Source organism: Camarhynchus parvulus, chromosome 2 (genome assembly GCF_901933205.1).
Source record: "Camarhynchus parvulus chromosome 2, STF_HiC, whole genome shotgun sequence".
NCBI lineage: Eukaryota > Metazoa > Chordata > Aves > Passeriformes > Thraupidae > Camarhynchus > Camarhynchus parvulus.
This window is the reverse complement of record NC_044572.1, coordinates 41,624,065-41,640,119: the sequence shown is the minus strand read 5'-3', so window position 1 is coordinate 41,640,119 and position 16,055 is coordinate 41,624,065. Positions and strand designations below refer to the sequence as shown.

The 16,055-nt window shown below is 37.7% G+C and overlaps 1 protein-coding gene across 1 annotated transcript in view; it reads left to right on the top strand.

The window, feature by feature from the left end:
* Positions 1-16,055, top strand: part of OSBPL10 (oxysterol binding protein like 10) — a 113,351-nt gene that overhangs the window by 15,908 nt on the left and 81,388 nt on the right. The window contains 1 exon segment of the mRNA XM_030965151.1: positions 15,004-15,185. Within this exon segment, the coding sequence (XP_030821011.1) occupies positions 15,004-15,185 (182 nt within the window).

The window sequence follows — 16,055 nt, the reverse complement described above, 5'->3', positions numbered from 1 at the left end:
AATCAAACTACCTTTTGTATTTTCCTTCACAGGAAAATGTTCAGCTTCTTGAAATCCCTGCTATAGATCTTTTCCCTGAAATTCTTTTTGTGCATTGTTATCTGCTTTTTCATTCTTTCAGAGACTGCATAGGAGGCAAGCTGGCTACTGCAGTTCTAATAGCAAGCATGAGGTTTACTCTTAGAGGAGGCCTAAAATTGTTGCTGGTGTTTTAGTCTGCTGTTAAGTTTTTCCTCCAACTAATTTGTGGGTTTTTTGGTGTTTGTTTGTGTTTTATTTTTCTTGTGTGTGGGTTTTTTTTTTTTTTTACACTGTTCTTTTATCATGCTGTCTGCTTCTCAGTGCTGGAAATGAAATGAAAAGCAGAGAAAGGTACCTTGTCAAATGCTGCAGTGCAAGACCAGGGTGAGTACTGAGGAGTGTGGTGAAGGCAGGTAATAGGGTACCAAAGAGCACTGCAGAGCAGGGGTGACCTTCAAATGTCAAATCTCTGCTAGGAAAGAGACTTAACAGCTTGTGCTCCATAAAGTGAATGAATGCTGCTTTACAATGTTTTATTTTGAGAAATAGTAAGTTTTTGAAATGGCTGTTTAAAAAATGCATCTCTCTGTAGTTTGAATTTTCAGTTGGGATGTTTCTTTTTGGACTTCTCCCTACTCTCTTTTTTTTTTTACCCTACACTTTTTACCCTACCCTTTTTTGCTTGAGCATTTCTGATTGTAATCTGGATATTCTAGATACAGTGAGCAAGAGGAGTTATTTTTTTTGGGAAGGAAGAAGTGGAAATAAATCATATGTTGTCTATTTGGTGTCAGGTAAGAGAAACTATCAGGTAAGGAGCAACATCTATTAAGACTGTTTGCAAACAGTTGACAACATTTGATAAACTAAAAAAAGGCTCCAGACAAGTGGAGAAGTAGAGAAGTACTTAACACACCATTGATTTTTTAATCATAATTAGGGACAAGGAAAAAAGCTAGATGGAGGAAGTCTTTAAACTACACTTGCAGGAAAGACATTGAAATAAATTATCAGTCGTTACTGAAGAGAACTTAGTGTGGTTGAATAATTTTACTTGCTTCTGTTTTTTAAAGCTATGGACTTCTGGTAACTGAAGGAAAACATACAGCTTATGTCTGCTAGTTGAGGAAATGGTTATGCTGTAGTAACTTTCCTTCTTCCAAATCTCCCTGTAGCATTTCATTATTATAATTGTGGAGTTTCATGAAAAAGTTTGAAATGTAACCTAAATGTTCAGGCACTAAAAGTAAGATTTGGGGTTTCAGCTGTTACTAGAACCATTAAAGTCTAATAGATATCTCACAACTTGATGTTACAACCTGTCATGTATAAAAAAGCCTGCTGTTTTGCTATATTTAACCAAAGTTTTTACCTGTAGCTAAAGGGAAGAGCACAAGCCTGACCTGAGAGACTATAAAAACCTGAAGTTGACCTAGAAGAAGACTCTAAGAGATGTTTTATTTGTCTCATTAAGTTAGTTCATTGTTCCATAGTTTTGTCTTTTCCAGGCAGTTCATTCTGCTTTATGCCATTGATAAGCAGAGACATTGTCAGCATGTTTAAAATGATGTGATTTTGCTATAATATTGTCATTATTGGCCTAATTTCTTCAATACCCATGTACTATTTTATTTCAAAAGGGAAGAATTTAAACTTTCCTTTTGAAGCTGTTGGTTCATAGCTGTACATAGCTCAAAAGTTCATAGTTTCAGTTATGGCAAAGGAGTTATTTTTGTGTGGGGGGGTGGATTAGATCAGAAATTCCCAAATTGTTTTTAATAGTAGCGTGATTGTAACCATAGGAATGACAGCAGAAGTTGTTAAGCTTTAAAAAAGTTAGTAGTGAGTTTGACCTTTGCAGAACAGACTGATTGCTTTTGTATTAAGAATGGCATCAAATTTTATTTGAAAGTACCTGCCAGCTGATCAGCCACTATGACTCTTAGTCATTCAGTAAGATGCAACAAGAGATTTGACAGAAACATATGTAGTGTAATGTAGGAGGCTCCTGAAAAAAGGAGTTTTGTAATTTTAAAATTTGGGCACAGCAGAAATTATTTTGCCAGGACTGAGTGGTGTAAATTGTTCTTACTATCAGTTTTTTTGACTCTCTAAGATTCTTAGTGAAGTAGTTGTTATTGTGGGGCAGGCTCTGTTTTCAGCCTGGGGAAAAGTAGTTGCACACAATTGAGTAAAAGCTTTCTTGCCAGGAGTTTTGGGTGGTTGAAAGTTGGTAACGGGGCAACAAGTGAGTTTCTCTCTGCTGTCAAGTCAGGATTGCTATGTACAATCACAAATGCCTGTGACCTTGTTGTGGATGAGTAGAATATGCACCTCATTCAAAAAAGAGAAGCAGCAGTACTTTTAACTGAGGCAAACTAATAAATTGACAGAGTTAAATGAATTTGATGGAATTAAAAAAGGTTTGGCAATGGTTTGACAAGGTTCAATAAGCTTGATGGCAAGGTTCATCTTATTAATTACTGAATGGAAGAAATCTACACAGGAAAGTTGAAATAGAATCAAGTTGGAATGATTCACATGTAGACCAGAGATGTGAAGAGAAAGGAGGACCCTCATGTTATTTCACAGCATTCAGAGAGAACCCCCTTGCCTTCTTAACTCCTTATGGAGAATATGTGGAGCTGGATCCAATCTTAGTCTCAGACTTGGACAAAAATTGATCTGTAATGGAATTATCTGTACGATATCTATAATAATATTAGGCAGCTGTGTGACTTGGCACTGTTTCATTAGAGTTAATTCCGCAGGCTATCATTCGGTCTCCAAGAATCTGTCACACGTAAGGGATCTCTCTGCTTTGTGTAAGGAAGGATCTCTTGGTCAAGTAAGGAATCTTAAACCTTGAGAGGCATCCCTCCTCAAGGGGAGAGTCACCTGGCACTTCAGCTGCAGTTCAGGCAGAGCTCCAGTTGGATCCATCCTGATAGGAATATTTATGCAGTGAAGTTGTTGTCTGCTTGGCAATAGTGTATACCGGATGGGTGTCTTCATTTTAGCTGTTATCTTATTTTATGCTTTGATTCCTTGCATTTTTGGGCTTTGAAACCACCTTTAGAAATATTTTCCCAAGGCACCTTGACTCACACATACCTGAGCCAGGAGCTTTCCAGCTCATAGGTTCACCACAGGGTATGAGACCTGTGACTTCTTAGTCAGCCTGTACCAAATTACGGCCTGGGGTCAAGTTATCCCCAAGACCTACAGCTGAAAATACTGACAATGCAGTGGTTTCCATGTGATGTTTGTAGCTGCAGAGGAATTTCGTTGTTGTTGTTATTGTTGTGTTTGTTTTGTTTTGTTTTGTTTTGTTTTCTGCTGTATGCATGACTCTGCAAAGTTTCCCTTCTACGCAAAGACTGACCTGGCTGTGTTATTCTGAATCCAGCTCTCGTTCCTGGATTGGTGCTGTACTGGGATGTGTTGCTGTGTGCTGCTGCTGGACAGTGATGGGGACAGAGCAGGGAAAGTGACAGAGCAGGAGCTCTGCATGACATCAAATAGGGGAGGCTGGTTCAGCTGCACTACGTTTTTAAAGAGCAAGCCAGTAATTTTTCCTTGAGGAGGGAGAGAGAGAGAATTTACCGCTGATTTCACTTGTGCTTTTTAAGGGCTGCGTTTTTCACTTTGCCCAATTATGTGATGTAACACTTCGTTGAGATTTTGGGGGAATGGTTGCTGTTTATTTTGCACCATTGCTGTGGACTGTGGTGTAAACATGTTTCAGCTTAAAGTAAGTGATTAGAGTTTGGAGATATAAGTTGGACTCATATCTTAAGTTTAACCATCTTTTTCACCCTTCATTTTAGTTAACTGATCATATATTGAGAAATACCAAATCTACTTCATGTATTTTCTTCAGTAAAGGAGTTTTGGAATGGAATTGTTCACATAGAATGGAAGCAATGATAAGAGGATGTCTGTGCTGATTTCCTAAGTCTTCATCCATGGAGATTATAGAAACGTAAATGAGATTAAATATAATTTTTAAAAGGGTTTTAGTTTCCAGGGGAGTGTTGCATTCTTTAGAATTTCATATCAGTAACTTGAACAGAATGAAATATATCTGAAATTGGTGGGAAGTAGCAAAACCCCTCAATTTTCACTAACCTAATAATTAGCCTAATCTACATATAATCTGATGCAGAAGAGTGTTTCGCTCTGAATGGTGGTTGGAAGTCTAGCTATTAAAGTGCTTTTTTAGACTGCAGTGTCAAATGATTCTTCAGACTTCTGTTTATTTAGTTTTAGGTAGATTTAATGAAAACCTTTTGGCACATGCTGTTGCCAAACTGTTCCGCTTGTCTGCTCCTTCATCCCTCCACTTCATTTCCTCTCTAGATTGTTTCTTGCTTGTTGGCAGCAGAATGGTTGTAGTACAACTGATGTTCTGTCTCAATAAATCATGACATGTGACTGTTCTAATTAATTTTCAGCAACATGTTTCTATTGAAAACTTGTAGGTTGGTGACATCTTTTTATTAAGATGGTTTATGAATGCTATCTAAACCTTATATTTCGTGTTCAAAAATAAAAAATGAAGGAAGAGAGAAGTAATAGTAATGATAGTTCAGTGATTTAGCTGTTTAGTTCAATAATTACTATTTAAGAAATAATGCAGTTATTAGAATAGAATTTTTAGTAGAGTTGCATGTCTTTCCTCTGAGGTTTTTGCATTGTGTCTTAAAGCAACTTTGGTTTCCAGTAAGCAGTAAAAATGAATTTGAAAGAACTCCAATGGCCATTTTGCTTGCATTGACATTTACTCCTTTTTATTTATGCACAGGTCCACTCCCTGAAGATTCCTGACTTAGCACTACAGGCTGTTATTGTTGAATATGGGACTATATTCTCCTGTGAGGATCATTAGAGTTTACCTACATAGATAATTTCCCTGGCTTTTAATGCTGGGGCCAAATAGTTTGGGCTGAGATAACAGACTCCTTTTGTCTCTGTAATTGGCTTAAGACACGACTTGAATGATACTCCTAATTTCTGGACTCTCATTGTTAAATTGAACAAACAGCAGTACTTGAAAGTAGCTGAACTACTCTACAGCTACTCTTAATTGAAGCTAGAGTAGTCTTGTAATTTGAGCTACTTCTATTTGCAGTCTTCGCTGTCTGTTTTGTGGTCTGATTACCTGAATAGTTTGCCTGATATTCATCCAGGTTTGTCATCCAGTCCTTGTCTCCTTCTCAGTGTCAGCATTTGAGCTGTTATCCAGAGTCACTCCTTGTGCCTTTGTTGTTTGCTTCATAAATATTTCAGTCCCTGAAAGTATTTTATCTCCAGGTGAAATCCTAACTAACATTGGGTCTGGCATAAAAAGTCGGGGTCATGCGGGTTTTCTCCTAGCTGAGTGCTTTTCTGTATACAGTCTGTAATTTTTGGCAGCAGAAGAGAGCTCCAAAAATCTACAGATGTATCAAGGTGCTTCTCCTAGATGGGACATAATATTCAGCAACACTAGTTGTTGGAGAAGAGAGGGGAAGAGTCAGGAGGTACAAGTCAGGGGAGCATAAACCAACTTTACCTCTGCAATAAAGGTTCAATTCATCACTGGTACGTCATAAGAGGGAAGTAATAATAAAGCTTAGGATCAGTGGAAGTTAGTGTGTGTTAGACATAGGGTGTGTGACTCTGTGAGGTTTTACTGCTTTTTATGACCTGCTAGTAAAGTAGTTCAGAGGGTAGGCTCTAGTTGCTGAGGTGAAGGAGAGGGTTGTGGGTATATTTCAACCGAATATAAGTTTTCTGTTCAACAGCCTTTTTCAGGGGTGTTTGTGTTTGGGATTGCTAAAATTCAGTACCTTCACATTGTAGAGAATTTGGATTACAGATGATTGATAGTATTTTGAGATAGAACTGTGATTTAGACCTGGCTGACTCACACCAATTTAGTGGGCTGTGGTTTTCTTTAAACTCTGTTGCATGGTAATTCCAGGCTCTGAGACTGTGTGTTATGGGGACACGATGTTAGGTGACTGAATTTGCTGCAAGTCTCTCATTGTATTTCATGAGAACCAGGCTGTCAAATGAATATATTTGATTCATTTGTGGATGTTGTAAAAGCAAGTAGCAGAAAGACCAAGCAAAGGTCACATTTTCTCTAGTCAGTCCGTGAAGTCTCCTCCAGGATGTGACAGGTAGCAGACAGAAATCTCCATAAAATACTGCCCTTGGTCAAATATCACTTCATTATTGATTTGTCTTCATATATTGCCATCTTGGAAGTGTGTTCTGTGTGTATGTGCATATCCCTACTTAAAGGAGAGAATGTTGAAAGAATAATACATGGTAGTGTCAGTCACTGTTGGACTTATTAGTGCTCTAAGCAGCTGCCTTCCCCCAGTGGCTGCCTTCAGTGCTGCCTTCTTTTTGATTACTTCCCTTCAGATTTGGTATTTAGTTTGTTGGAGAATTGTATTTTTTGGTATGTCAGGCCAACTTCTAAGCTGTTTATTTAATTCTGTATTTTTTATAAGTATTTAATGAAAGATGAATGGATGCTAGGCAGCAGGTGATTTTTGATGTGAAGTGTGCTTGCCAAATCTGTCAGATCTTTTGAAACGTTGTTACAGAAAGTGTCAAGCAAAAAAGTGACATATTTTTTCAGGAGGTCGAATATTTCTGTATTGCTTGCAAATTTTGGTGAGGCTTTGTGTTACAGAAAAGAAAAGGCAATAAGATTCCTTCCATAGCTGGTGTAATTTTGGGAGGTACTTGGAGCTGTGTGGTAATGCAGCTGTTTGCTCAGCAGCAGTTTTGATAACTGCTAATGTGACTAGAGGGATTTACAAATATTAGTATGTAAAAGCTTCGTTCACAAGCTAGGTATAATTGATTGTCTCATTACTTATACATATTTTTTGTTTATTTTGAGGAAGAAACTCAGATTTTTTCCCCTGATTTTTAGTGTGTGTGTCACCCTTACCCCCAGTATTTAGGTTTGGGGGGCTTTTTGTATGTTTTTGCTTTTGGATTTTTGTAGTGATTTGTTACAAAAATGAAAGCAAATTATTTTTTGTCATTTACTTACTGACTCTCAGCAAGTTTGGTAATAAGGTCTTCTAACAGTTGTTTCTCTTGGTATTCTTAAGGTACTTTGCAACTAGAATATTCCTTGACTAACTACATGCATTCTACTTTGCATCCTCTTGAGGATGACTAGGTGAAAGCTAAACATCTGAATGTAAAGCCCAATTTAGCTAGATTTAGGGAAAACAGAAGAATGTGTTGCACTTGATTTCTGACAGCTGCCTTGTTTATTGGTAGGATTTTTATTGCTAGTTGGGACAGAACAATACTGCACTTAGACTTGGAGCAGAAAAGCAGTTGTCCATACAGGCTGCAAAGTAGGTTTCTGTAATTCTACTTTCTCAAAGGAGCAAAGCCTTGCTCCTGGATAAAGTGGAAAGATGGGACTGGGAGAAGATGGACCAGACAGCTTCCTTCCTTTTGGTGTCCAGGTGATTGCAGACAACTCCTGTGGGCTTGGCTTCAGTGAGAACCAATTTAGCTACTGAGTTTTGTGTCATGCAGAGCACTGCCTTCCTCTCAGATGGGAAATGAAGTTGTTGTGTGTACATCTAATTTTCTCGTGTGTGTTTCCTTGATCTTGTTTTAGAATCTCATAGAGTTGTGTCTTTCTAAAGGTTACCATCCTTTCATTACATGCAGATCATTAGAAGTGACATGTAGATACTTGGTTCTTGTTTTGTTTTAGCTCTTCATTGTTTTTCTTATGAAGGAATGCATATTTTCCTGCCTGGAAGCTCTGTTTTTAATCTGTGACCTGAATCAAGCTGGGTAATAACATTTCCAGAATTAAAATTACAGCAGCCTGTTTATTCCCCCAGTTATATCCATTTTCTCTTGACCTGCAATACAAAAATTTCAGCCTGGTTAATTTTTAAGTAGTAGTGAATTCAGAACAAGGAAAAGGAAGGTGGCAAGGATTACTGGTATCCAGCCAGTGTGATGGGCTGTGAGCAGTAGGGGCTGTTAATGGTATCAGACTCAACTTTGTACCTTTTGTTTATGTTTGTCCCAAAATTGCAATTGCAACCCCTCAGCATGGCCACATTGTACTGAAGCATGGGTTAGTACGATGAATGTACTTCTCCACAATTCTCTATGAATTCAAAGCCTGATGGGTACAAATGGATGTGTTATTTTTAGGCCTATTCTTTCTCCCTCTTTCCTAAAAAGCAACCCCTAAGCAATTTTTAATGTTTATCCTTACTGTAGTCTCTTTTTCTGTAAAATCTGGGCAACATATCCATTTGTCACTACAGAGAAGTTCAGACAGTTGAAAATAATTGGGATTTTAAGCAGGGGTTGATGACCTGATGAGCTGGTCAGTAGCAATTGTTTCTTCACTGAGCCAGAAATGACATTCTGGTTCGTAAAGAGGGCTTGCTGGGACTTGACAAGACAGGAAAGGAGATGTCTCTTAATATTTTATTTGTGTGAGAATTCTGCAGATGTTAAAATCATGAAGGGCCTTATCAGCAAAAACAAGCTGTTCACCTGGTAGCTGTGGATAATACTTCCTTTGTTTCTTAACTGCATTTTAGATGTGGAACACCTCTAAAAGTATCCAGCAAATTGTAGTTCATCTTGACTGAATTCCAATAATGCCAAAAAATTACTGTTCTAAAAATTCAGTTTTCGTACAGAGATGCTCAAAGTCAGTAAAGGTTTTAATGAATACTGTGATTCTTACACTTTCTTATGTTAAAAAATGATAAATTGAGGAACCTCAGTGCAGACAGGGTGGTAGAACTACTGGAGTGTAAGCATGTTCTCCTGATCATCAGTCTTTAAATGACAACTTTGGAGATAATTTTTAATAATAAAGTCCTTGGCTGTGGAATGTGTGTGTGCTATGGTTTATCAGCTTGAATAATTCCGTTAAAAAAAAAGGTAAAAAGGGAAAAAAAGAAGCAGTTGTATGAATGTGATGTACAGGATGTCCTAGTATGATACAGTTTCCTAAAAATGAAACATTTCTGTGTGACATCTTATTCAGTTACTGGAGCCATAAAGTTTGCTTTTATTTGACACAGTAATTTACTTTCTATCCTACAGTTCTTATATATTTTTAAACTACTTCTAAAAAAAATGAAGAAAATTACAGAATAGTTTGATTCCTTATTCTTGAAAATCTTCCTTTAGAGGGTTATGGCATCAGTGAAGAATATGTGTTGGCAGTGACTGGGGGAGGCTGGAATGGAGCAAAAGGAAAACACGTTTGAAAACTCAGAAATGTTAAGAACAGTGGTTGAAGAAGAAGGTAGTGAAACTCCTCTGTTGGAAGCTGCTTCTGTTCTTGAGTTAATTTGTTGCTGAACTATTGAGTAGATCGTAGTAGTTGTCACATTGTCTGGAATGATGAGTTCAGTGGTCTGAGAAGGGAAAATGCATGAATTGTTACTATTCCAGTGTGTGCCTATCAAGGTCTTTTAAGTCCGAGTGAATACTGTCCTATTTCAAATAAATGTATTTTATTTAAACAATTTGCATTTTTATGGCTAAAGCAAAATAAAAAGCAGATCATAAAGTATGTATTGTGAGATTGGTTTAGGAGAAAAGATATCTGCAGAAGACCTAAAGTGGTGTTTTAAAAAGAAAAGTTCCTCTATGCATCAGTGAGTTAAGTAACTGGGGAAAAAAAATCTCCAAAAACGTGAAACCAAGCTAGCCTGCTGTAGAAGCAACCCAGCGTCCCTCTCCATCCAGAAGTACTTGCTGTGTTAGGTCATAATATAATGAAAACAATTTTGTTTTGGAAATTATGGAAAATTGGAAGATTTTTGTCATCAATCAGCAGGATTTGTCAGTGCTAGTGTGCAGTATTTGGACATCCATACAATTTTAAACATAAAACCTGGGATTAGACAGGGTCCAGCTATGAAGCATGGACTCCAGCATAGGCTACCTTTATGAACCCAAGGACATGATTAATACAAAGCTGCTTTCCGAACGAGTTGAGGTTCTTCCAGAAGATTGAGTCAGAAATTGAAGATTTGACTGGGACTGTAGTTGTCCAGCTGTAAATGTCTATAAAAAAATTCTGTCACATTATGGATTCAAACTGGAAGTTGTACAAAATCTGGTCCAGAAAACTGACTTAAGTGGGAAAGAAGGGTGTAAGGAATATTCAAATTGCTAGGAATGCATTACACAATGGAAAGATTTAGCAATCCTACACTGAAAACTTATTGGGATTACAAAGTAGTGAAAACATGGGTTCAGATAGTTGGTTTGTGAGATGTGTTCAGAATAAGGGAAGAAAAGGAGAAACTTCTTTTGAGGTGTTTTTTCTGTTGGGAGCATGATTTTGGGTGTATTGCAGGTTTACATGCAAGTGTCAGCTTCAAGGAGCAGTGCACTATGTTATGATGTGCAATTGAATGATGAAATACAGAGAAATGTGATTTATTTTTTATTATTTACTTACTAAAGTATTCATTTCCACTGGAGAATATGGAAATGATTAATTTGCCTTGAAATAGGAAAAGTAAAATTCTTTAATCCAGTGAGGTGAGTAAATTATGTGGGAAATGTTTGTATCATGTGCTTCTGATAATTATGTGTGGCTTTTAAAATTGTTTTAAAAATTTTTTTATTGCCTCACATCTGTTATACTGGTGAAATGTCAGTTTTTCTCATGGAAGACCTGTTAAGCTGCTGTTCTTTGTTGACAAGCTCTAGTGGTAGAGCACTTTCATCTCCTGCTATACTACCAGTATTTTATCACTCTTTAAAGCATAGTCACTGCTTTTTCTTAAAGTCTTCTTGAATAGGGAACCAATAATAAATTATTGTAATACTCTATAATTATATGGACATGTTATATTTATTAGTCTAATAAATGCTCTTATTAATGGAAGCAAACCCAGTTGAAATATTTTATTAGTACAGTGTTTGACCCTTCCCTTCTAAGAATTCAGAAGGCAACGTTCCACTTCCTACCATATCATACTTGTTCTGCTTGACATTTTAAAATTTTTTTTAATAGCTATAAATGAATGAGTGCATGGATGAAGGGCATGGTGAAACACAAATGTTTAATTAAGACAGTTGTAGAATTTATAAGACTTAGGATTTATGCAGAGAGGGCATTAATTTTGAAATATGGGAAGTAAAAGAGAAAGAAACTGTCATCAGGCCATATTGACAAACTCCTGAGTGACTTAAAGTAGCAATTCTGGTCATGTCAGACTTCAGCTCTGCAGAGTGTGGTGAATGTTTTCTCTTGTAATTCATGTCAGTCGGTAATGGCTCTGCATTTGGTTGGAATGGCCTAGGGGGAGTATCCTGATGGATCTCAGGAGCTTAAAGGAAGCTGGGCCAGAGGATCAGGAGGCTTTTAGTTTCTGAATGGATTTGAATCTGAAGTGAGAAATCCATTGGCTCTTCATTTGTGAAGGCTGCATTTTCTTGCCTGTAATTTTACGTGTCCATTTTGAACTGTGCTTAAGCAGCTAAAACTGTTTAAAATATGCTTAAGTGGCAATTTTCTACCTTTCCTCTAGATGATTTTCCACCTTTCCTCTTTTAAAGACTATTAATTTAAAAAAAAAGTTATTCTAGTTTGGAAAAACACAAAAATCCAGCTGTCTTTTGGAAGTGGTTTTCAGTAACAGCTGTTTCACAATTTCTCTGTAGCACTGATTTTTTGTGTGAGGAGTACAATGTAACTGGGCTCTGCCACCTTCTGCCTGACTGTTCTCTAAAGAGTATGTTTGTTTTCATCACTGGTGTCTGAGATTTAATTACAGAAATACGATGTCATGGGTGAATGTGAGCAAGGCCAGTAGAGCAGTAAGGATGAGGTGGCCAGATGAATCAGTTGTAGAGAGGTTAGTGCTGTTATTTCCCTGGTAGGCAGAACAAATGACTTTCAGAAGTTAAAAGAGATCTCTGTCCATTTGATTCAGCTGCACAGTGCTTCTAAAATGGGACATGTACCCTTCTCTTCTGCTTTATATGTGTAATGCTTTTCCATCCAGTTAATGAAAGACTCTGGTCTTCATTTCTTCTGTGTTTTTGTGATGGTCTGAACTGGGTCATCATTTGGTCTGTCATGCGAGAAAATGTTTTTGAAAGCTGTTCCTGTTTCTCCTATCTCTTTGTGTTCCTCCCTCCTTCACCTCCTTTGTATGAAGCCTTGCACTGCTTGATTTGACATTTAATTCCTTATTCCTTCTCCTGGCTCTTTCTATCCTTTTAACAGTTTTCAAAGTGTGTTATCTCCCTGCTTCTTTGTGAGGCTATACTTGTCTGTGCAGTTTATTCTTGTCTTTTTCTATGATACCACTGTGTGAAAGGTGAAGAGGGGAGTTGCACATCAAACCATAGTCTTTGGAAAGGAAATGCTTGATTCTGTGTGATGTGAACAGTGTCATGGCCAAAATGCTTGTGAAAAGTTCCTGATTCTTTTGGGACAAGAAAGAAGGCAGGATACTTGAGGGTGATGTGACAGCTTCTGAAAACTGCTTACCTTTTTCTTTCTTAAAATTACTGCTTGATTTCTAAATTGCTTGCTTTTACAGGCTTCTAAGACATCATCACAAAAAACCTAAGGTACAAGGCCAGTGGTGATGTTCTGTTTTTCTGAGACTGTACATAAAATAGGTTGTGGTTGGCTAGAAATCCAGTTAACACTACTGCTGTAGCAGTGATAACAAGGATGTGGAAGGATGCAGTCTCTGCATTTGGGAATTTGCAGAAGTTGCTGCTCTCTGATGTCATTATGCTGGTAAAGGTATTATTCTGTACCCAAATGGCTGGTTTCCTTCCCTGGGGTAGCTTTAAGCCAATGCAAAGTCCATTTTTGTGGAGCTTACAGTCATTCTGGGAGTGCTTTGCTGGTCTAGCATGCAGAAGTTTCTGAGCTGAAGTGCTCGTAGTGTTTATGTAACTTAATAGATTCTGTTCTAATAGACTCAGAGGAACTTTTTTCTCCAAGTCCTTTGGTCTTAATAGGAGAAGGAGAGACTTTTTTTCCTCTCTTTTTTTCTTTCCTTTTTTTCTCCTCTAGCTGTTGTTCCTCCTTTTGTTATTGTAGAGCTGCACTTTAGTAACCACAACGGTGATTTCCAAGGTAGTAATCGATTAAAAAATGGCCAAATAACAAAGGCTAAAATAAATTATTTGTACCTGAACAATAAAAGGAAAATGAAATTATAATGAGGATGGCACAGGCTCGGAATGAACATCAGTGCATATAAAGTCTAGACTTGTTTGCTGAGCTCAGAGATGATGGGGAGAAGCATTAGCTCTAGGGTCAAGCTACTGTGTCATTTTCTCAGGGGTGTGGCATCACTTCTGTCAACTGCTCTGCTTTTTCTCTTGAGCATGTAACAGATGTTCCCAAAATATCTGGAAAAATGAGAATGAGCAAAATTAAAATTTGCTATGAAATATGCAAGTCTGACTTTTAAAGCAAATGTTTTCCAATTCTGCTGTTTTTTCCTGCAGTTAAGTACATCGTTTTCTCCTACTAAGCAACCTGGAGAGAAAAAGTGCTTATTAAGGGGAAGAGTAGTATTGTAAAATCATTTAAAAGTCAAACACAACAGGAAGGTTTTGAACTGGTACAATACAAGTCAGTAAGGTAATAATGAAATTTTGGTAGTTTCCTTTTAGGGCATCCTTATTTCTAACACTACTATTGAAAATGTGGCTGTCATTCAGCTTCCATTCCTCTAGTCCTCCTTTGTGTTGAAGATAAGGGAAAGTGAAGCGATGTGCTGCTACATGATTACAAAAGGGAGGCTTTCCATTTGTTTCTTGAGGAAAAGGATGCAGAAGAGCTTGTGGGAAATGGAGTCAGGGCAGAAGTAAAGGGTGTGGTAGTGCACTAGTTTATAATTATTTGGGACAGGGTTGTTAATCTGTAACAAGTGAAAGAGGATTTGATCTTTGCTCAGATGTGCAGGCAGTGGCAGTAGAGAGTGAAGCGTAACTGCAGCGAAGGAAGGGGTCCCAAGCAAAATGTCAGAAACTGTAAGTCTTAGGCAATAACTGCTTGCATCATGTCCAGGCTTTTTTAGCATGAATAAAGAGAAGAGCAGACCACCACCAGTAACTGCAGGCTGTAAAGATAATCCTGGAAATGTTCTATGATGGGGAAGGTTAGTTAGAGATGTTCTGCATATGGGGATATTGTGAAAGAGCTAAGACAAAATGTGGTAACTTGAGCAAATTTGGGATAGACAAAGCGACAGAAGTCTGAATGACCACATTTTCTGGAATATTTTACACAAATTGATATGACCTGTGGTAATCTTATCCTAGAGGAACAGTAACAAATACTGTGTATTACAAATGTCTGTATTGTGGGATTAGTTAGATTGTTAGGGGTGGTTTTTTAGAAGGAGCTAAGGGGGGGTAACCTGCATTTGTGTGATCTTTGGTCTAGTCTGTTGAGGGTTGTAGTAGACTGACCTTCATGTGAGCCAGGAGGTTGCTGTCTGTTCCTTCTTGGTCAAGGGTTAGTGTTAAATAATTGTTCTGTGTGATAGCATAAAAGATTTCCAGAGGGAAATGAAATTTAGGATCTGTGCTGTTGTGAAAGATGGGTTTATTTGTGGAACAAAAAAAGTGTTTTCAACTCTTGAGGCTGACACACCAACTTTGAAATGCCTTCATTTTCATTTAGTGCACTTGGGCAACCCAGTTAGTTTATTTTTTGTTTGTATGATCTTTCAGTCTTAGGTATTGGTTTATTGTGGAATGGCTTGTGTTATGAACAAAGGAATAGATCATCTACCCCTGAAAAACCAAGCCTAATAACAGTACCTTGTAAAATTGTAATTACAAAAATTACTTTAACCTCCTATGTATATTTATGATCTTGATTTAAGATCATTCTGTGCCCTTTGTTGGGTAAATGCATGAAAAGCTTCTGTGGAAATACTGTATGCTTGCAATTTCTTTCGACAGGTACTTTGTGCTGGACTTTGAGACGGGGATTCTGCAGTATTTCATGAATGAACAAACTAAAAACCAGAGCCCAAAGCCACGAGGAGCCTTGTCTTTAGCTGGAGCTATAATATCGCCCAGTGATGAAGTGCCACACATGATGGTGGTCTACTCTGCTAATGGAGAGATGTACAAGCTAAGAGGTACGCTGCTGCTCACAGTGCCTGCTGAATTGTTCTTCTCTTCCACTCCCACTTCTGCATCTCTTCTCTCATGTCTCATTTCCCTGTGCTTTCAGAAAGTAGTGGCTATCCAGCTCTGTTATTACACAGTATATTTTAAAACACTATGGAGGAGTAATCTGGAGTTAAGTGCGTATGACTTTAAAATGTATGGACTTCAAGGGCTGGGAGGTACCTCAAGGTGGCATCTGTAATCTGTTACTGTGGCAATTTCGTTGAATGCTGTATCTTATTTGCTTCCTAAGGAAGAAAAAGGTGCTTTCATTGCTGTCCACAGCATAACATTTGTTTTCCAATACTGTTCTTCCCTGCCACCATCCTGCAGATAATGTGCAGTGATGAATCTGATGTTGGGTCAAAGAAGGGAAAAATGCCAGTGAGGGGTTGCTGAGATACTATGTTCTTATCAGTCTTGGAGTAATTGAATGGTCCTGTGACATAAAATTTTCCCTTCCCTTGTTCCCAAGTATGAGACAAACAATACAGGGTATATAGGAGTTACTTTGGAATGTTTACGAAAAAGGAAGAAAAAAAATGGCAGTGTTCTGATTTTAAGGTATTTTTCAGTATGGTTGATTGATCATTATGCTTCCAAATCAAACTGATTTATAAAAAATAAACTGTTATCTAAAAAAACCAAAATACGTAATGCAGTGTAACAGAAGTATCCTTAGTTTTATTCTGACCACAGTTTATCAGTTGTCCAGCAGGACTGAGCATGCAGGAGTCTCCTGTGCTGCAGTGTGTTGCTCTTTCATATGCAGAACTGAATTCAGAAACAACCAGGGAGAATTTCTGTTAAAATGCTTTGAAAGTTGCACAGCTAGAAAT